Here is a 22,253-nt window from a genome sequence, read left to right on the forward strand (position 1 = left end):
CATGATATAATCTTAAATCTGGTAATTGAAATCCTCCTCTTTCTTTAGCATCTGTTAAAACTTTCATTTTAATCCTTGGTTTTTCCCCGGCCCATACAAATTCTGAAATCTTTGCCATTTATTAAATTGTTTACTTTCTTTCACAATCGAAATAGTTTGAAACAAATACATTATTCTCGGCAAAATGTTCATCTTAACTGCAGCTATTCTACCAAGCAGTGACAAATTAAGCTTGTCCGCTCATATCTTTGTCCATTTTATGCCATAACTTTTCATAGTTGTTTTCAAACAAATCAATATTCTTCATTGTTATTTCCACGCCCAAATATTTTACTTTAGGGATAACTTCACATCCCGTTAATCTCTGCAATTCCTTTTGTTTACTAACTTGCATATTTTTACACAAAATTTTGACTTTTTCTTTATTAACATAAAGTCCTGCCAATTCTCCAAAGTCTTGTATTTTGGCTAACAACAAAGGTGTTACTTGTGTAGGATTTTCATTTACAAACATTATATCATCTACAAATGCTCTATATTTATAGGAAAATCCTTTAATTCTCATTCCGTCAATTTCTTCATCATCTTGTATTTGCATCAATAAGATTTCAAGAGTCATTATAAACAACAATGGTGAAAGTGGACAATATTGCCTTGTACCTTTGCTGATTGTCATTTCTTCTGTAAGATCTGCATTTATATATAACCTTGCACGTTGTTCAGTATAAATTGCTTTTATCATTCTTATAAAGTTTTCCCCCAACTTTATTTTCTCCATTACTGCAAACATAAAGTCCCAATTCAAATTATCAAAAGCTTTCTCTGCGTCCGCAAAGAATAATGCAACTTCCTTCTCTGGATGTCTTTCATAGTATTCTACAATATTTACAACAGTTCTAATATTGTCTCTTATTTGCCTTTTAGGGAGAAAACCTGCTTCGTCTTCCTTTATAAAATTTATTAGATATTGTTTAAGCCATTCTGCTAAGATTCTTGTGTATATCTTATAATCATTGTTTAATAATGAGATTGGTCTATAGTTCTTTACATTAGTGACATCTCTATCTTCCTTTGGAATCAATGAAATTACTGATTCCTTCCATGTATTTGGTATTCTCCTATTTATTCATATCACATTCATTAATTTTTGAAGTTTCGGTATTAATTCTTCTTTAAACGTTTTAAAATTTTTTGCCGTAAATCCATCTGGTCCAGGAGCCTTTCCAATTTTCTTTTTTCCTGGCCTTTTCCTTAATTCACCTTTTTTCTTAATTTCATTTTGAATGTCCAACATCTGTTTATCTTTTGCTCTCTTGTCTTTATTATTCAATGTTATTAGTAATCCTCTCATTATTGCCTTGTAGGCATCCCCTGCCATCTGAAATTCTATATCCTCTCTGTCATTTACTTGGAAGTACGCTTTGGTTTCATTTTCTAGAGATGTCACTATTTCTTTATTTTGTAGTAAATCTTCATTTAATCTCCATCTTCTTGACTTTTGACAGTTTTGTAACCCACATTATTGGATTAATATTAAAACCTCAGAAAGACCCTCGGGAGGTTGGCTCATATAGACCAATAAGTTTACTTAATCAGGATTACAAAATATTTGCTAAAATATTGGCAAATAGACTACGAAATATACTACCTTGTATAATAAAAGAGGACCAATATGGATTCGTGAAGAATAGGAGTATAGCACATCGTATAAGGAATATACTAAATGTACTTCATCATAGACATTCTGGGCAATAGGGATTGCTTAAATTGGATGTATATAAGGCATTTGATACGTTGTCCCATGTGGTCCACAATGATGAAGTATGGGATAGGTTCATTATTTTTAAAAGCTATACAGGAGGTTTATAGGGAGGGTACAGCAGTAGTAAGGGTAAATAATGAACACACGGAACAATTCCCAATTGGGAGAGGGGTAAGGCAGGGTGCCTGCTTTCCCCAACCTTATTTATAATGGCAATAGAACAATTAGCAGAAAGGATTAGGAATGCAGGTAGAATAGAAGGTTGTAGGATAGGTAAGGAGGAAATGAAAATTAACTTATTTGCAGATGACATAATTATGATAATGTCGAACCCGAAAGAGGCTATTAGGGAAACGAAAATTATATTGAATAATTTTGACGCATCGTCAGGTTTAAGAATTAATATGGAAAAATCAGAAATAATGTATTTCAACGTTAATTTGGAGGAAAGGAAAGAAATTAATAAGTTAACTAATATGGGGATGGGAGTTAAGAAATTTAAATATTTAGGAATAGAAATATATAAAAATATTAATAGGATAGTGAAGGGTAATTATAAAAAAGTATGGGAGAAGATAGCGCGGGATATGCAGCAGTGGGGGGTAAGACATATGAGTCTGACTACTAAAATTAGAAGTGTATCGATGTTTTGGATGCCAAGGTTATTATATTTATTTCAAACGATACCATTGGAGATTGATAAATAAAAAATGAGTAACTGGAATACCAAAATAAGGGAATGGATATTTGGAAATAAGAAATCTAGAATTGCAAAAAAGCTAGTATACAATCATCAATCGGACTTGGGATTGGGAGTTCCAGATATAACTAATTACTATGAAGCTTGTCAGCTTAAAGCATTGTTAGAGATAGAGAGGGAAGATGATCAGAAATGGGTAAGGTTTGAGAATGAGGCTAATAACGGAGTAGGAAAACATGGTATCTTTACAAATATGGAGAAGAGGGACTTTAATTTAAATGAGGGACCAAGGAAGAGTGGGTTAATGGTGTGGAAGAAGTGGCAGCCAAAATGGTTAAATCAGGTATCTAGATGGATGCCATTAGAAACGTTAATGGAGGAAGACAGGGACTATAGGTGGAGGGAATTACTCAGTCTTAAAGGATACAGAAGGGTAGAAGATTTGTTAATAATGGATAAGTTAAAACCATTACAAGACTTGCAAGAAGCAGTAGGGGTTCAACATTGGCTTAAAGCCGTAGGGTTGTATACTAAAGTTAAAAAGAAAGTGGAGAAAAGTAATATAAATGAAGAGGAACCTATGGAAAAGATTTATAAATTAATGGGTAAAACAAAAAAAAAAGGAATAGTAAGCATTTTATATAGGAGTATGACTTCAGACATCAAAGGAGTAATAGGTCACCTTCAACGGATATGGAGTTCAGAAGGCCAAATAACGAAACAAACAGTAGAAAAGTTAATGGAAGGTTTAAAAAAAGTTAAAATTTACAAAGTTAGGGAAATGGAATTGAAATTCCTTACTAAATGGTATAGAACTCCGGCTACCTTAGCGAACATGTTTCCTGGGTTGAGCCCTAAATGTTGGCACTGTAAGAAAGAGAAGGGATGGTACACCCACATGTGGTGGGAGTGCCCCAAGGCTAATAGATTATGGGAAATGGTAGTGGGAATGATAAAGAAGTTTTTTCAAGTTGAACTGAGAATAGACTTTGAATTGATGAAGATGAGTATACTAGGGAATGGGATAATAGGGAAGAATAATCAAGACTTATTAAAAGTAATGATAACAGCGGACAAAGCAGTAATGGCAGTAGGATGGAAGGATAAAAGTAAATGGAAGGAAAGAATTTGGCACGATTATCTTTTTGATTTTGTTCAGTCAGACATAGCCGCTATAATGACTCAGGAAGGGTCATGGGAGGAAAGAAGAACAAGGATTAAGGAAAAGTGGCTGATCTACCTGAAGTGGGCAAGAGAAGAAAAGAAAGCAGACATTCAGTGGAAGCTCCGAGTTCTTTGTCCCTGGCTAGAAGACTACATATAGACTAAGGGAGGTGGGATGGGGATAAACTTGTTAAAGGGAATGAGAGGAAGAGTGTAAGAGAAATGGACAATCAATAATAACAATAAAATATACATATTAAAAAAAATCCACATTATTGGGTTATGATCAGCTCCTATTTTAGGTAATATCTCAATGTTCTTTGTTATAAGTCCCAAATCTTTAGTACCCCACAACATGTCAATTCTAGAGAAAGAGCTATGTCTAGTTGAAAAAAAGGTACAGTCCCGTACTTCAGGATTAAACTCCTCCATATATCTTCCAAATTCTCCTGTTTGACCAATTAAAAAAATAGACTTTGGCAATTTCCCTTCTTTATCATTTCCCAGATCTATCATTTTCTGAATTGTTCCGTTAAAGTCCCCATCAATAAAATTTGCTCATAGGTCACTTCATCAAGTTGTTGTGTAATATTTTCAAAGAAAATGTCTTCAGCATCATTTGGAGCATAAAGTCCCAACAACGTTTTTTTGGCATTCAAAGTAATTTCTACCGCTATATATCTTCCATCTTTATCTTTAAATACCAATTTCAGGTCTAATTCTTGTTTAATATAAAAGACTACTCCTCTCTTTTTCTGTTCCGCCAATGTAAAAAATCCTAGTCCCAATTGTTTATTCCATAAAAATTTATAATACTTTTGTCTAATATGCACTTCTTGCAAACATACTATATTACAATTTTGTTTTTTTTATCCAATGAAACGTTGATTTCCTTTTTGTGGTGAATTTAGTCCATTTACATTCCAAGATATCAATTTGTAATCCATCATGGTGCAAATTCTTTATTTTCTTCATAAAATCTACGCAGTTCCTATGTATTTGTGATTATAATCCTTTTCCCTTGAAGTTCAAAGCTCAAACCTTCAGGTATTATCCATCTATACCTCATTCCATTATCATGTAGTTTTTCTGTCAATTTTTTATATGCCTTTCTGTCAGTTAACACTTGTCTTGGCAGTTCTTTCATAATTCTTACTCTACTGCCTCCCACTGTCAATGACTTTTCAAAGTTTTTTATTCATGATCTTTCCCACCATTTCTTTTGTCATAAATCTTATGACCACATCTTTTGGCAGATTCTTCTTTTTTACATAGAGTGAATTTACTCTATACATATAGCCATACATATTTCTATCCCTTTTAGGATCTTCCTCCAAAAATTCTGCAATTATTTTTATTATGTATTCTTTCAAGTCTGATTCATCTTCAGGTACACCTCTCAGACAGATCTGAGTTTCCATCAGTTTGCAGTCATGAACTGTCATTTTTTTCTTGTAATTTTAACAAGGTGGAGTCATGTGTTCTCACTCTCTCTTTGTCACGGCTGGGGCCGGGTCAGGCAAAGTCCAGGGGCAGTCAGAGGTCTGTAGCCAGTAAGCAGGAGGGTCCGAGGCGCCAAATCCGAATCACTGTACAAGTATCGCAGGTCCGAGGTCCAGAAGCCGAGGTCAGGGAGTCCAGAAGTCACAAGCCAAAGTCAGGGAGTCCAGAAACCAAAGTCAAGCCGGAGTGGATGCTAGAACGTCAGGGAGATGACTAGTTGCTTCCACAAAGCCTCCTCCCAAAGCCTACAGCTATATAGCCCTCTGCTGGCTGTTGCCCATTTGGGCTAATTGCTGGCTCAGAGAGGCAGCCAGGATCCTGTTGCAACTCAAGCATCCTTGCTCTTAGAAGGGCCAGAATCCTCTCAAAACTCAGGGCTCAGGGAGCGTCTTGCTTGTGAGCGTGCCGCCCTCCTCCGATCCCTGAGTTCCTGATGGAGGCGGTCACGCACACGCGCCACCCGAGAGGACGAGGCAGGGGGGCTGGGATCTTCTCCAGCAGGAGGCAGGGGCACTGGTGCAGGTGGCAGGGGCACAGTTTCTCCTGCAGGCTCAACTTCCTCTGCAGGATCCCCAGCACCCATGACACTCTTCCACTTCTTGTACTTTCTTTGTTATTACCACACTGTCATTTCTGAGATTCTCTATTTCTTTTTTTAATTCTTTCTTTGAGTCCTCAATATCCTTTCTTATTTCTTTTTTAGAGGCAGTTATCATTTCTTTCACCCCCTTCATTATCCTAGCTTCCATTGCATCTAATTGGGCTTGCATTTTCTCTACTGAAGCAGACCTAGCACGAGTTTGTTTCAGGTCTGACATATAAAAAAAATCACAAATTTTAATCTCACCAAATTAAATTTGAACCATCAGGTTTGATAAAGTGAAGCTTGCCCTTTCCAATGCACCCAATTTCACTTTCCTCTGAGCCTCCCAGGCTCAGATATTAATGTTTAAAGCTTTTATTTCTCCCAAAATGGCAGTCACAACTTTTGCTTCACTTTAATTTTTTTCCTTTTTTCCCTTTTACCAGTTCAAATCATCTTATCTACTACCCAACAGTAGTACTTTTTAAATTGCCAAATCTGTTAACGCCACCAATTTTTAATGTCCCAATCACTTTAAAAACAATGTTAAAACTTAGTTCTCCCAACAACAATGGCCACCGATGTTTCTTTCTGGTATTATAATCCTAGAGTAGGCTGTTTGCTTCGTTGACTTCCTTCTTCTTGCTCCAATACTTCATGCTTTTCTTGCCTTCAAATCTCATTTCACTGGTAGAGAAATCACACGATATCTGACGTATTTCCTGTGTTGACTGTGAGAACTGCAGGTCTGTGACAATGGTGCCTCCTCCTCAACCACAGATAGACTAAACAATAAATTCCTTTCTTCTTTTAACATTGTCTTTTAAGTTTACAAAGTTCAAATTTAGCCTCTTACCTTCTTCTCCTTTCAGGCTTTCAGTATTTCCAACTCCCACTTTTTACTTTTGTTTTGTTTAACTTTAATTAGTCCCGGAATGAAGAGATAGCAAACAGTACCTTTTTTCCGTAGTTTATATAAACCAACAACAGTCCTTTGAGATTAGATGTTTAAAATTGTAAAAGAAGGTTGGATCCTGTCGAGCTTATGCCAAATTGATGACTCTGGAAACTTCTGCAGATAATGAATATGCAACTTCTCTTCAGAGATCCCTCAAAGCCTCAAAGGACCACCCCCCCGGGACTCCCTTTCAGCCAAGGTAAGTCTCTTCAAAGTATCTGCGTATATCTTAGACAATTCTCTAGCTGAGAAATGTAGGCAGAAGGCATTAATTTGCCTTTTACTATCCTGAACAGAAGTGCCAGCCTGCCCCCGTTAGGGAAAGCAACTCAGCTCGCCATTTTCCAACCCCGGAATTTCCTAACCTGGAATTGGCAACCTGGCAGCCTCTACATAGGAAAAGGACAGTATTTCTTCACAGTGGGGAGGGGGAACCAAGCACCAGGAGATTGGCAACAGCAGTTCCCCAGGAGGAAATGGCTGGAAAAATCAGGCAGCTGACACTGTGAAGAAAGCCATCGCAAGCCTCCCTTTCTCCCCCTCTGCTTATCTGCTGCTATTGAAATGCCCCCCCCCTGCTGTGAACAAACATTTCTTGTCAGTTGAAGAGATGTAACTGGTACAGTTTGTGTGAATTAAAGGGAGGAAGGTAGGTAGATAGAATGAAATACAAAGACTGAAAGACAGAGATACAGAGAAGAGAGAAAGAACAGAAGGGGGAAGTAGAAAAGAGAGGGAGAGAAAGGAGTGAAAGAAAAATGAAAAGAAGGAAGGTAGACAGGGCCCTGAGGAGAGGCAGCAGTGATCAATAAACCCCTAGCAGAGAACTGTCTCCCTCAGAGATCAGTGGCCTTCTGATGGGGTTCTTGCCTGAGGGGGCTGATGGTGAGGGGGGAAGAGCAGAATCAGCTAACGGTATGGCAGAGACGGATTGCGAGCCAATCCTGCAAGAACGTGGGGAAGGCTGTAGTGGATGGGTGACAGAGAGACTACCAAGTGGGAAGTGGTGACAGAGTGGTGCAGTACAATCTCGGTGGTGCAGTACAATCTCGGTGACTGCAATGAATCAGGACACCGGAATTTGCCACCACAGCTTTGGTTTTATGACTAAAGGAGGATTTGTGCACACATACAATTTATATACAGAAGACAAAACTTCTTTGGCCAAACACAAACAAAGCAGTTAAACATTTTTTAAAAAATCTGTCTTGCTGCCTGGAACACAGGGCAAAATCTAGCAACATGCATAATAAATACCTTCAGCTGGACTGGATCCAGGTAGCATTACTACTGAAGGCTCATAATCAGCAGGAAGTGGACGCAAAGAGACAAGCGAATACAAAGAGCGGTTAGACCTGGGGGGAGACAAAAACATTAGCCAATTGGTGGTGGGGGGGGAAAGGCTTCTGATAAGAAAAGATGTTCAGGACTGGCTTGCTCTTAAATTAATACATGAATTGAGAGCAATTTGCCATCAAAATTCAGAAAGTTTTTGTATTTGGTTAGAGAAGAGGCTTAGGAATGGCTTGCTCCTAATACAAATATAAACACAAGTAGTATTGAGAGGTAAGTTCTTAATAATAATCAATAATAAATTTTAAAAATCATTCATTAAAAATTTTAAAAACTATCCTCTTCCATTCAGCTTTGTGTTGTATCTCATTATAATTACCATGGTTTATTCCGATACGAGAGACTGTGAAGTAAATAAAGAAGTTGCAGAGAGCATTTTGCCAGCCAAATTCAGAAGGCTTTTGAATCTGTTTGGAGAAGAGGTTACGGCTTGGCTTGCTCCCCATATCAACATTGATTATAACAAGAGGCTGATAACTTTGAAGGAAACAGAAATACACCTGAGGAATATTTGTGATGAAATGAGCCTATATCTGGATTCTCATTGGGATGGATCTTTCTTTGTAATATTGAAAAGTTGTACTTTATAATGTGTACACAACATTTGTGACTCTTAAAAAGGTTTTACTAAATGTTGTTAGGCAGTATATCACAGTGGGAATTTTTTTGTATTGCCTATAATATGAACTGTGATCCCAGGTTGTTGTTTTTACTACCCAGGTAACAGCTGTTCAGAATGATCTCTTAACAGTAAAAACTTCCTAGGCTTCACAGCTCTATTCTGCTGAGTTGTAGCCACTACTTCCAAAGAGAAGTCATTTCTCCAACTGGCATTTCTCAACTGTCAATTCCTTAACTGTCTCTCTTTCCCCAAGATTCTAAAAGGAGTCACTCTACTACATAGTTGTGCTATGCATTTAATCAATCTCCATTCTTTTCTAACCAATGAGTTCTCTTACAATTTCAAAAAACAGTAAAGGTAAAGGTAGTCCCCTGTGCAAGCACCAGTCGTTTCCAACTATGGGGTGACATCACATCACAATGTTTTCACGGCAGACTTTTTTATGGGGTAGCTTGCCATTGCCTTCCCCAGTCATCTACACTTTCCCCTCAGCGAAGCTGGGTACTTATTTTACCAACCTTGGAAGGATGGAAGGCTGAGTCAACCTTGAGCTGGCTACCTGAACCCAGCTTCCGCCAGGATCGAACTCAGATCATGAGCAGAGAGCTCAGACTGCAGTACTGCAGCTTACCACTCTGCGTCACAGGGCTCCTCTGGCGTCCCTGGGTGGGCCCGAATCACCAACCTTTCAGTTAACAGCCCCAGTATCCACTCTAAATATTTAACATCTAAACATATAAAACTATTCGATGAAATAATTTCATCACATAGACTTACCACAAGTAAATTCCAAGGTCATCCACATGGGAAGAAGCTAGAAAATCTCCAGTAGGAGACATAGTGATGCTTACTGCTGCTGAATCTAACAGGAAACAGTCTACCAGGCTACAAAGAGAAAAAGAATCTGTTCCTATCACATAATAGATGGTATGTTTCCATTACTAGCTGGTATATAATGCATGAAAGCGGATGCAGTAAATATGAAACAGCACATACTTCAAAGAATCCAATAAAACATCATGTGTAGCTAAGCTCTCTCTTGACTTAAGTTTTTTTCCTGGGACACTAAAATTTATATTTCCATAAAAATTCTATTTAAGCTGCTTGCGGGGAGCAAGACAACCTCTTATCTCACCATTTATTACTGTATACTAAATACTATGGTAAGCATCCCAAGAACTACACCTAGGAGTTTGAATATGCTCAGTGTGAATTTAAAAAAACCTTTTTCTCCTCTTTGAACTACGGAACTGAAGTATAGAAGCTGGACAAAAATACTGAAGCCCCAACAGAAAGAAATGTATAAACAAAAAGTCTCAGATATAAAGGATAATATATGTAGGTTTGCCCTTGGGACTGATCTGGAAATTCCAGCTGGTGCAGAATGCAGCAGCGCATCTGCTGATTGCATCGCCTGTGCGAGCTTGCATTCGGCCAGTGCGTCGCCAACCAAGCAGGCTACCAATCGAGTACTGGATCCATTTCAAGGTGTTGCAATTAACCTTTAAAGTCTTGCATGGCCTGGGACCAACATATCTGAAGGACTGCCTCTCCCCATTTGTGCCCCAAAGAGCCTTACGCTCAGCCAATCAACACCTACTGGTTATCCCTGGCCTAAATGACGTCCACGTCCGATTAGTCATTTTCTGCCCTGGCCCCAGCCTGGTAGAATATGCTCCCCCTCGTGATCAGGGTCCTGCTGGACCTTTTACCATTTTGCGGGGCCTGGAAAACGGAGCTGTTCCACCAGGCCTGGTTGAGGCAACAGGCATCCATGTAACTTGGCCTCCCTACCACAGCCTTTCTCTGCACGGGTCAGTGCTGAGAAGTTTGTGCTCAGCGGCAGCAGTCTCTGACTTTGTGTTTTCCTAGCCAATGGTTGTCTGTTTTAAATCTTATTTTAACTGTTTAATATACTTATGTTTTACCTATGTTATTTTATATGTTGTAATCCACCCTGAGTCTGCTTGCAGGGAGGGTTAATCAAGGTGTTATTACTCTGGAAGAAGCTGGAGGTCTTCCTCCCCCTTGTTTTTTTCAGTCAGTCTTCTGTCCATGGGGACAGAACAACTACAACAGCATACAAGTGTAAGACATATACCCTTCCTCCTCCCCCCAATGAAGTTTTAAAGCTTTAATTAAAAGACTGTAAAAAAACAAAAAAGGTAGTAACTTTCTTATGAGAAAGGCATCCCAAATGGTGGGAGGTTTGCATAAAAAATTAACTCAGGGCAAGGTGATAGAAAGTTGCTCCAAAGCTGGTGCACAAATGCACAAAAGGCCCAGAGCAGCTGGTTAGTTTGGCACTGGAAGGGCTGATGCACTGCAGCTTTTGGGTTGGAAGTTAAATTGTGTACAAGCTTAGTCAAGGAGAAGCAATAGGATTTGGGCAAAAAACAAACATAGAAAGACAGTTTCAAAGCTGCCAGGCAATAGAAATCAACAATATATTATCTAAGTTTTCAGGTTCTCACGGCTGGTAACATCACTAGGGTTTGTAGAATCTTTCGGGCTCAAGTGCCGTGTTCTACTGGAGAAAGTTTTCCTTCCAGACGTTTCGTTCTCAGCTGCGGAGAACATCCTCAGTGCAGCCGAGCAGGCGCTCTGACCTTCTTGGCTGCTGTGCATTGAGTGGGGCCAGGGCTGCTGGAGAGCTGCTATTTGTAGGCTGGCGAGGGTGTGATGAAAGGGCAATTGGTTTGTGGATCCTTTCCAGGCTGTCCAATTTCTTTCCTTCCTTGTCTGGCAGAGCAGAGTGTGTCTTCTTCGCCTTGGAAGATGAGGACACTACTACAGAATTCAGTTTGGGGTGGGTGCAGAGGAAGTCTGCACTGGACTTTTGTATGCGATACATGTGGTCCAGCCTACGCGATGAGATGGGCATGGAAACTGGTTTCTCCCAAGATGATTTTGCAGTGTGTAGCATGACAGTAATAAGTGGTAGAGCTACTGCAGTAGAAGTGTCCATTTGAACAATGTCAAAGACGGTGTCTGTAATCACTGGTTGAGGTTGGACTGTAGTGAGGGATAAAGACTAAGCCATATGCTTAATGAGGTCTCCATAAGACTTTAAGTCCTCAGAAGGCGAAATGGGTTGCTCCTCTGCTATCTTCTGCGGTGGAGAGGGTTCCCCAGGTGATGATTCTTGTTCCTCTGGGGTCGACCCTTCAATGGACCTGGGTGACACATCAGGAGAGTCAGAGCGCTCCGATAAATGTGGAGTCGGGGATGACACAGGGTCCATTGTTATGCCCTTAGATTGCGCCGAAGAAATCTGTTGAGCGGGGTCCCGATGATGTCGAATCAGCTTGACATCAGGCGGCTTCGACAAAGACGCAGAGGGTGCTCATCTGGATGGTCGATAAGAGATTCGGGATCGATGGGAAGCTTTGGAGAACTGATCCAAGTCCATCTCGCGAGGAGGAAACCAAGAAAAAGAAGGTTGCATGGGATACGGCCCGTATAAGTACTGCCACTGATGCTGATCCCACGGGATTTGCGAAGGCAGGCAGTGAGGAGGAGAACGATCGATCTCTCGGTATTGAGGAGAGCGGTTTCTTGAAGATTCTTCGCGATTCTTCCAGTCGACCTCGAGGAAGCGGGCTTCGGGATCGAGAGACCTCAGCCACCCTTCGGGATCGATTAGGTGGGCTCTTCTCGGAACTGGGATGCTGTGCCGGTTCTATCTCTTGATCAGAGTCGGAGGATATGACTAACTCAGTCGAAATCGAGGTGAGGATCGGAGGGCTTAGCCGACGACCCGGTGAAGCGAAGAGCTTCAATGGTGGAACGATTGGTGCCGTCGGGTCCGATGGTGAGGTCGGAGAAGCTGGAGAGACAGATTTGGTGTGCTTTGGATTATCCGATCTCTTAGCCCTCTTCTTCTTCTACGCATGAGCGCCCTTATCCTCCTTATGCCACTTAGCAGGCGTAGAGGAATCTGACAGAGCAGCCGAGCCCGAATGTTTGTGAGGGCGATCAGCGTTGGGAAAGGGACGATCGGTCCGTTCTATGGAGCTCCCCAAGGCACAACAGGCACAACGAATGTCCGTCCAGAGGGGTGATTTTACTCCCACACCTGAGCACCTCCTGAAAAATCCCCAACGACTTTCCATACAAAAAAATAGAAGAAAGGACAGGTTGGGGAAGGGGGGGGTGGAAGAGCGGGGAAAAAAAGGTCTTCAAACCCACGCTCCCCAAATACTTATGAACCACTATAACTAAGAACTATAACTAACTACAACTATAACTATAACTAGCGCACCAGCCAACGCCTTACCGTCCCCTGCTCGAGGCGGTGGCAGGCTGGGCGTTGGAGCACCCAAGGCTGGTGATCCTGGGTGACTTCAACGTCCATGCGGATGACCCGGCCTCTAGTCAGGCGATGGACCTAGTGTCATCCATGGCGACACTAGGACACTCTCAATTTGTGACATCCCCCACGTACCAGGCCGGGCACTTGTTAGACTTGATTTTTGCAGCCGGGGTTGTGGTGGATGATATAACTATAGAAGCTGTGCCATGGTCAGACCACCGCGCTCTTAAAGCTCGTATGAACACTCCACCCCAAACCTGCTTAGGCAGCGAGCCTATTATGGCTGGCCCGCAGAGCCAAATGGACCCGGAATGGTTACAAATGGCTCTTCAGGATCCCTGGCCCTCTGGCAATTTTTTTGAGGCCCTGGTCGAGGTCTGGCATAGCCGACTCTCCAGGGCTATCGAAGAGATCACACCTCGACGCCCTCTGCAACCCCGGACTAGGCTGGCACCGTGGTATACCCCGGAACTACGCCAGCTGAAACAAGGCCTCAGACGGCTAGAGAGGCAATGGCGGCGTACTCGAGACGAAGCGATTAGAGCATCTTATAGGGAATTTATGAGATCCTATAGATGGCAGTCAAGGCCACAAAGAAAACGTACTTTGCGGCTAAGATTGCGTCTGCAAATTCACACAAAGCACAATTATTTAGGATAATTCGAACACTCACTACATTGCCACAGGGCAAACCAAATGTTAAGGAATTAGAGATAGGCTGTGAGGCTTTTGCAAAATATTTTGCAGACAAAGTCCAATCGCTTCGCCGCGACTGCCCTGCCATATTGGATTCAGTATGTAAACTAGAGGCTCCGTGCCTGCCTTCCAGTTTGACCCTGGATCATTTCGACCCGCTCAGCTTGGAGGAAGTTGACAGAGTCCTCTCTGCTGCACGTTCAACGACTTGTGATCTTGACCCATGCCCCTCCTGGCTAATTAAAGCCTGCCTGGAGGAGCTAAGATGCCTTATACGGGACATCATAAATAGATCTCTTTCAGAGGGCCGTTGTCCATCCCCTCTGAAGGAGGCAATGGTCCGCCCTCTCTTAAAGGTTACATCAGACCCGACCGAATTGGCGCACTACCGGCCGGTCTCGAATTTGCCCTTTTTGGGCAAAGTCATCGAGAGGGCTGTTGCGTTGCAGCTGCAGAGTTTTCTGGAGGATGCTTCCACCTTAGATCCATTCCAGTCCGGCTTCCGCCCGGGACATGGGACAGAGACAGTCTTGGTCACTCTCATGGATGACCTCCGGAGACATCTGGATCGAGGCGGCGAGGCAGTTTTGCTGCTGTTAGACCTATCGGCTGCGTTCGATATGGTCTATCACCGGCTGCTGGCCCACCGCCTCACCGACGCAGGGATTCAGGGGTTAGCTTTACAGTGGCTTTCCTCTTTCCTTGAGGGTCGGGGACAAAGGGTGGCAATTGGAGGAGAGCTATCCAAGAGACACTCACTTAATTGTGGGGTGCCGCAGGGAGCAGTTCTCTCTCCGATGTTATTTAACATCTTTATGCGCCCCCTTGCCCAGATTGCCCGAAGATATGAGCTGGGTTGTCATCAGTACGCTGATGACACCCAGCTCTATCTACTGATGGGTGACCGGACTGACAATGCCCCGGAAAATCTGAACCGGGCGTTGCAAGCCGTGGCAGACTGGATTAAGCTGAGTGGGCTGAAATTGAATCCAGCAAAGAAGAGGTCCTTTGCCTGGATCGCGGCGGTTTAGGGAATGGGGTCCCCCTCCCAGCTTTTGATGGGGCGCAACTGGTAGCAGTGCGCAGAGTTAAGAGCTTGGGAGTTCTACTGGAGCCTTCCTTGACAATGGAGGCCCAGATAGCAGCTACTGCCAAGTCCGCCTTTTTTCATCTTAGGAGGGCGAGGCAGTTAGCCCCCTTCCTGGAGCGCGGTGACCTGGCAACAGTGATCCACGCTACGGTCACCTCGAGGTTAGACTACTGTAATGCCCTCTACATGGGGCTGCCCCTGTACCGAACCCGGAAACTGTAGCTAGTGCAAAATGCAGCAGCCAGGCTGCTATTGGGACTGCCTCGGTGGGAACATGTGCAGTCTGGGCTGCGGGAGTTGCACTGGCTACCAATTGTTTACCGGGTTCGTTACAAGGTGCTGGTTATTACCTTTAAAGCCCTATATGGTCGAGGACCTGTCTATCTTAGGGACCGCCTCTCTCCATATGTTCCCCAGAGAGCACTGCGATCAAGCTCAAAAAATCTTTTAGAAATCCCTGCGCCAAAAGAAACCAAATTAAAAACTACCAGAGAACAGGCGTTCTCTACAAAGGCCCCCCAATGGTGGAATCAACTGCCGGAGGAGGTGCGGGCCCTACAGGATCTTAACCAGTTCCACAGGGCCTGCAAAACCCCCCTCTTCCAATTAGCTTTTTAAGACGGAACTCCTGATAATATCAATAACACCGAGCCATCTCGCACGTATTTTGCTTGCACATATTGATTGTACTATAATGTTATACTGTTTTATTGGTTTTACTATTTAAATTATTAATTATTGTATTCTGTTTTATTTGTATCATGGTTTTACCATGTCTTGTTAGCCGCCCTGAGCCTGCCTAGGCGGGGAGGGCGGGGTATAAATAAAAGTTTATTATTATTATTTATATTTATTTTTGAATAAAGAAGTTAACTGACCGAAGCAACGAAAGATTGACTGATCAGCGCGGCGGTCTCAGTGGGCATGCGCAGTGGGGCTTCTGGGCGTGCGCACTGGGACGTCAGCACGGAAATCCACAGCTTTTAAGATAGATGAATTTATTGTCATTGTTCTCAACAAAAAGAGAGCAACGAAATGAGGTGCTCTTCCACAAACATACCAACACATCAAACACACATATTCATAAACCATTTAAATACATCTGAAACCATTAAACCATTTAAACCATTAAAACCATTTAAATACATCTAAAACGGATAAACATTCATAAGTTTACTGATCGAGATCGGCGCTGGCGCCGAATCCCATCAGTGTGATGCACAGAGACCGCGAAGAAGCTTTACAAGTTAAGACGATAATTTTGTCTCTTTCCTCAGTTCCAGCATCTAAATATATAATAATTTGACTGGGTGGGACAACCATAGACTAATAAAAAAGAACATAGATATAGGGGCTGCTTAGAAATAAAGAAAGAAGTAAAATAAGAGAAAGCCTGTGTGTGAGGGAGGGAAGAAGGCAAGATAGCCATAGCAGACCAGGGACTTCAGATCTCCCGTCTTGCTTGGGTTATACTTCCCTTGAAAACTAGTTTCACAGGGGTGCTGCCTGACACAGTGGTCACCTCAGAAAACCCAATGGCTGCTGTAATGCTTGCCCAACTCTGGCTGGTGCGTCAGCTGTGTCTATTCCTAATTAAATTTATTTATTTATTTATTTATTTATTACTTTGCATTTATATCCCGCCCTCTCCGTATCATAAAAATTACAGTATCATAAAAACAATCAATTCCATAAAACATATAAAACCATAATACATTTATCAGTTTAAAACCATTACGCTATCTCGATCCAGTCTGGCGGTATTGGGTTCTGACTATGACCACCAGCTTCTGTAGGATGTCCGGTGGCAGCTCATTTTCAGTCAACCAGAAATGCCTGTCTAAACAGTTCGGTCTTACAGGCCCTGCGGAACGCCGACAGATCCCGCAGGGCCCTTATAGCTTCTGGGAGGGTGTTCCAGAGTTCTGGTGCTGCCACCGAGAAGGCCCTAGATCTTGTTGCGCATAGCCTGGCTTCTTTTGGGCCAGGGGCAGACAGCAGATTTTTTGTCCCTGATCGCAGTGCTCTCTGGGGGATATATGGGGAAAGGCGGTCCCGTAGATAGGCAGGTCCCTGACCATAAAGGGCTTTAAAGGTTAATACCAACACCTTGAAGCGAACTCGGAACACAACAGGCAACCAGTGCAGCTCTCTCTAATCTAGCCATATGATCAATGCCTTAGTTACATCTAGGTTGGACTACTATAATGTGCTATATTTGGGGCTACCCTTGGGGAGTGTTTGGAAGCTGCAGTTAGTGAAGAATGCTGCAGCTAGACTGCTGGTCAGGCCCAGCTACTGGGAGTATGTGACCCCAATACTAGAGCAATTACCCTGACTACCGATCTGCTCCCACATTCAATTCAAGGTGTTGGGTTTTTTCCTTGAAAGCCCTACATGGTTTGAGGCCAGGGTATCTGAAGGATTGTCTACTCCCACGTGTTACTGCCTGGGAAGACAACCTCCTATGTGTCCCACCAATTAAAGGTACTCAGTAGTACACAGGAGAGGGCATTTTCCATGGCAACCCCACAATTATGGAATAACCTCCTAAGATATGTGCACCTGTCCTATTTAGAGTTTTAAATTATGACTTTTCAATTAATTTTATCATTGTTTTTTATAATGTTTTACTTATATTGTAAGCCACCTTGAGTTCCATAAGACACATAGGTAGCTAATAAATGTTTTAAATAAATAAATATCTACTGTAGTATTTCCCAGCCTGTGCAACCAAAAACAAAAGTAGGCTCCAAACCTGTGGGTCCTTGGCCTGTGAAAGTGGATCCCAGGTTTTTGCAGTGCTCTGGGTCACCATACAATAAGGGTTGGGAACCACTGATTTACGGAAAAGTTGTTGATACAATCAACAATAATTCCTGAAATCTTGGAGGCACTTTTTGCACTAGGATATTTTGAAAATTCATGGAATTGATTAAATTTAACAATCTATTCTGACAGACTTTGGGTAGAGGACAGCTATGGTTGTGATCCAGGCTGGCACCTTCTTCTGCTCTCCATATTTGTTTCACCCTCTTCCCCCCTACCCACGAAGTAGGTTGGCAGTCTTCAACTGCAATTTTGCCTTCTGATTTTAGATTGTAAATAATCGTTATTTTTAATTGTTTACTTATGCTTAATGTTTTTATCTCTGTTGTACATCGCCTAGAGTCCTGCTATAAATCTTCAAATAAATAAATACTGATTCAAATAAATAAATACTGATTGTGTAGAAAAGACTGTATCAGGGGTTTGAATACTTAAGGGACACCTCAGACAAATTTTCTGTTCCACAAATCTGACTTAAATTACAATATACATGTGTTTCATAAAAGTAACAGCTACCTGTAATCTCTAAATTTACTTACCATCCAGATGGGAGATCCCATGTCCTAATGGTGCAATCCATTGATGCAGTTATTAGCCAACGACCATCAGGACTGAAAGTCTACAATGAAAGATTATTCATCAAATTTGGTTTAATAGTAGCACAAGAACATCGACAGGTTTATTTTGACATTTATGAATTACTGAAACAATGCTACAAAGTAAATCTAAAAAAACTGTGTAAACTAGAGACCACTGGCTATACTATATAATGGTAAAGTTAACAGTACTCAAGTTTTAGAAAAACAAATAAGATTTGTTAACTTGAATGCCTCTTATTGGTTTCAGATGACTTTTTCCATAATCATGATGGCAAGTAACTGACTAACTGGCTAGAGGTTTTCACTATCACCCAAAATAACAGAGTTCTAAAGAGCATACTACCAAGTAATTAGTTCAGAATTGAAATGCTAGAGTGTACTTCCCTGTTTTCCTTAATGAACTTATTAGAAGACGCAATGTACAGTTGTAGAGAAACTGTTCAATAATTAATATATTTAAGAACAAAGAATACACAAAAAAGCATATTTGTTACATATAGCAGCTTTCCCAGATATTAAACTCCTATTATACTATATACTAATCAGACAATAATCAGAGCCATATTATTTTCATTACTGTTACAGGATCAGGTGCTCCTAAACTAATCAATTCCTACATGAGCATATACATTTGCTTCTGCATAAGCTCCAAATTGCAAGACCTAACAATGTAAATAACCTTCCATTGTTATATCCAACTCTGAACATGGCCCAAAACTGCAGAGTGAAAAATCTGCATATCAAGCCATGCATAGATATAGGAGGTTTTTCTATTCACCTGGGGGAATCCCCCAACTTAGAAGTAAGCTGGAGGGTACATCCCCACCCCAAATGGAGAATGACAACCAAGATATCATGACATCACAGTCAGCTTGTGTGGTTGCCCAAAACTGAAGAATAAGAACCTTGGCCTAGGCAACACCAATATGACTGCAGGGTGGGTTTTTTTTTTGGGGGGGGGGGGGATGGGGGGGAGTGAAAGTGGAAACACGTAGGAAAGTTTAAAATGTGGCCAGTTTAGATGGATGGGGTTTTCATGCCCTTTGAATCTTATGGATCCCCAGCTTGTACACCTTAAAGTTCACAAATACAGTCTTACCATATCATTTATCTTGCCCTGATGCCCTGAAAAGTTTCTGATGATTTTTCTTGTTTCTACATCCAGAATACTAATGCCAAAGTCATCCAGTGCAATTCCCAGAAGGCCACTGGCAAAATTCGAACGATACAAATTAATACAGAATAGAAAAAACGAGCAATGTTAATATTTTCTTGAGAACATTGTTTTCTCAGGAATACAAGAATACAAGATATTGTAGTGAATGCCACCATCCCCCAAGCAGCCTTCCTCCAACTGAAGTGGCTCTTCCTCCAACAGAACAACCACTTAAGTTGGTGGAAGGTTTTATATTTGAGCCAAAAGGAAAAGTTTAGTATAGATATCATAATAATAAGATCCTTGTGCTGCGGTGACAAGTGTTGTCAAAGCATTCTTTTTTAGGATCTGCACGTCCAATCAGAGCTCCAATGAGCAATTAGAAGCTCTGCTGCACAGAAGCCCCACTGGTATTGTCCACTTTCTAAAAACACTTGGTGGGTACCAAGAAAGGTCACATTGGAGACCCCAACTTATAAAAAGCATTATTACTGCAACTATGCTCTGTAAGCATGAGCTATCAAATATCTGCAATGGAAGACTAGAGGTGTCATATTCCATTTTATTTTATCAAAATGTTTTAGTCTTACCTGTCTCTATGCAGAATCATTTTACTTGGAGAAGTAGGGAATTTAACAGAATGAACAAGTTCTGTAGTCTTGAATTTCCAGAACTTGATAAACCCTTCACTGCCTGCTGTGATAGTAAACTGGTTCAATCCATCCACTGCTACTCCTCTTATACTGCCTTCATGAGCTTTAATATTCAAGAAAAATAACAGATTAACATTCAGGTTTTTTCACTTTTCCATTACTCTACAAGCACATGCAAATTGGGAAATTTAATTTGATGGCTACGAAATACTGTTATTTGTAAACCATCTAAATAGTATACAGTCTAAATAATGAAACCCTTCAAGAATATGAACTTGCTAAAGCACAGCACCTCTTTCTTTGCTCTGTAATAGGGACACCATGTGTACCATCCTACAGGATGATACCATGCCACCAAAAACATTGAGGGTATATAACAAAACTGAGATTTCAAGTTACAGAACAGACAGATAGATGTCAGAAGATGATAAAATTTGCATTAAAGGTTAAGAGAATCTGCTTCCTTCATCATTACAATAAAAAGGGCCAACTGCAAACTTCAAAAGTGCAAAACCAAATCAAAATTTGTAAATTAACCAAAAATTGGAGGAAAAGAACCCCAAACAGCCTGATGAGGCCTCAATATTCTCCAGGATGTACATAATGCTGAAACACACTAAGAATCCATTAAAAGGGAGGGAGAGGAGCATGGATAAGAACTACCTTGCCCAAATTTAGAGTTTATAAAATCCTGGAAGCAGAACTATAGGGAACTAAAATTTTCAAGTTGTCTCCTTCTCCCTGAGATTTCTTACAGGCCTCAGAATGAAGTAGTAATATATAATATTGCTATAGTTGATTTCTTACTAGAGATCTCTGCAGGTATGCAATGATCCCTCTAATTTAGATCTACTATCTACATCTCCTTTGCAACTTATCACTGTCAAAGGTATAGTTAATTTGCTGCCATTGAGGCAGCAGCTTTTATATATCTGCAGTTGAGACCAAGTATTTACTGTACAGTATGGTCTGGTTTAGGCACTGAACCATGGGAGCAATTCATGAACCCCACCACCACTCCCCAAGCATGAGGAATATGTTATCAGATGCACACTTTTATGTGTGCATATGATTCACCCATACATATCAACAATGTTCAGGCATATATTTCCACCAGCACTGCATTCATGCATGCTGTGTTTATTCAAGATCAAGATTTATTTGCATACAATATTGTATGTAGTCTATATGGTATGGTTAAAAAAAACCTATATGCTAATGCAGCATCAAGTACTTTAGCTTCAGAATAAGCCGCAGAAAATGTGGCGCTCTTGCTTCTAATTTTTAAAAGCAACAGATTTTCACCTTTATTCTTGCCATAACATCCTCTGTGAATGCCAGACTGCATATTGTATATATCTACTTGTCCTGATGTAAGTCCAATTACAGCAAAGTTTCCACAAGAAGTGATATCTACTGCCTTTCAGGGTAAACAGAGAGAAAACATCTTAAAGCTGAAGCATTAACACACCAGAGAGAAGTCTATGTAGATTTACTTTACCTGTAAAACATAAAAGACCCATTTGGAACCTCAAGATCTCTCAAAAATGCAGAGTGCTGTGTGCTAAGATTAGCAGAAATACAGCAGTGCTGATCAGCAAACAGAAAATGTCCATATTGTCAGTAATTTCTGTGCCCATGATTTCCCATGTGCACGTGTGGTCCTGCTCCATGGCAGGTTTTCATTTCAGCCATGGAAACTTTTCAATATGTATGACTCTGCAGAACTTCAACAACATTCTTGACCATGATATAACCTGTATCTGTTGGCTTGGTATAGAATGCCTCAAATTATTCAGTTATAAGTTAAAAATTAGGAAGCATTTAAAAAATTGAACATGTAATCATCTGAAGTATGAGTTTCTGAACAAAAGGTTTTATGGCATTATTAAAAAACAGGACTACCCCCCACCAATCAATTTATTTTCAAGAAGTCCTTACTGTTGCATATATGCCAAGAGGTTTATTTTTGCAGAACTTTTCTGGTTTCAGTTTGTGGGCTCCCATTGAACCTTTCTGATAATTCCAGGTGGTACAGGTTAAATAAGCCTGATGGCAAGCTATGATCCCATCCCAGTCACTTTGACGAGCAATCTCTGTAATACAATCAAAACAGTCAAATGTAAAACACTTAGTCACAAGGCATCTATAAAACAGAAGGAAAGGAAAGGAAACGTCCCCTCTGTGCAAGCACCAGTCGTTTCCGACTCTGGGGTGACGCTGCTTCACAATGTTTTCACGGCAGACTTTTTTTTAACGGGGTGGTTTGC

The 22,253-nt window shown here is 41.1% G+C and overlaps 1 protein-coding gene across 1 annotated transcript in view; it reads right to left on the reverse strand.

Moving 5' to 3' along the window:
- WDR36 (WD repeat domain 36) overlaps positions 1-22,253 on the reverse strand; it is a 66,563-nt gene that overhangs the window by 18,515 nt on the left and 25,795 nt on the right. Inside the window, exons 12-18 of the mRNA XM_060235615.1 lie at positions 21,925-22,079; positions 21,289-21,403; positions 19,921-20,086; positions 19,274-19,382; positions 18,115-18,194; positions 9,423-9,530; positions 7,928-8,025 (exon numbers count right to left, since the gene is read on the reverse strand). Of these exons, the coding sequence (XP_060091598.1) occupies positions 7,928-8,025; positions 9,423-9,530; positions 18,115-18,194; positions 19,274-19,382; positions 19,921-20,086; positions 21,289-21,403; positions 21,925-22,079 (831 nt within the window). The remainder of the gene's footprint in view (positions 1-7,927; positions 8,026-9,422; positions 9,531-18,114; positions 18,195-19,273; positions 19,383-19,920; positions 20,087-21,288; positions 21,404-21,924; positions 22,080-22,253) is intronic.

Source organism: Heteronotia binoei, chromosome 4 (genome assembly GCF_032191835.1).
Source record: "Heteronotia binoei isolate CCM8104 ecotype False Entrance Well chromosome 4, APGP_CSIRO_Hbin_v1, whole genome shotgun sequence".
NCBI lineage: Eukaryota > Metazoa > Chordata > Lepidosauria > Squamata > Gekkonidae > Heteronotia > Heteronotia binoei.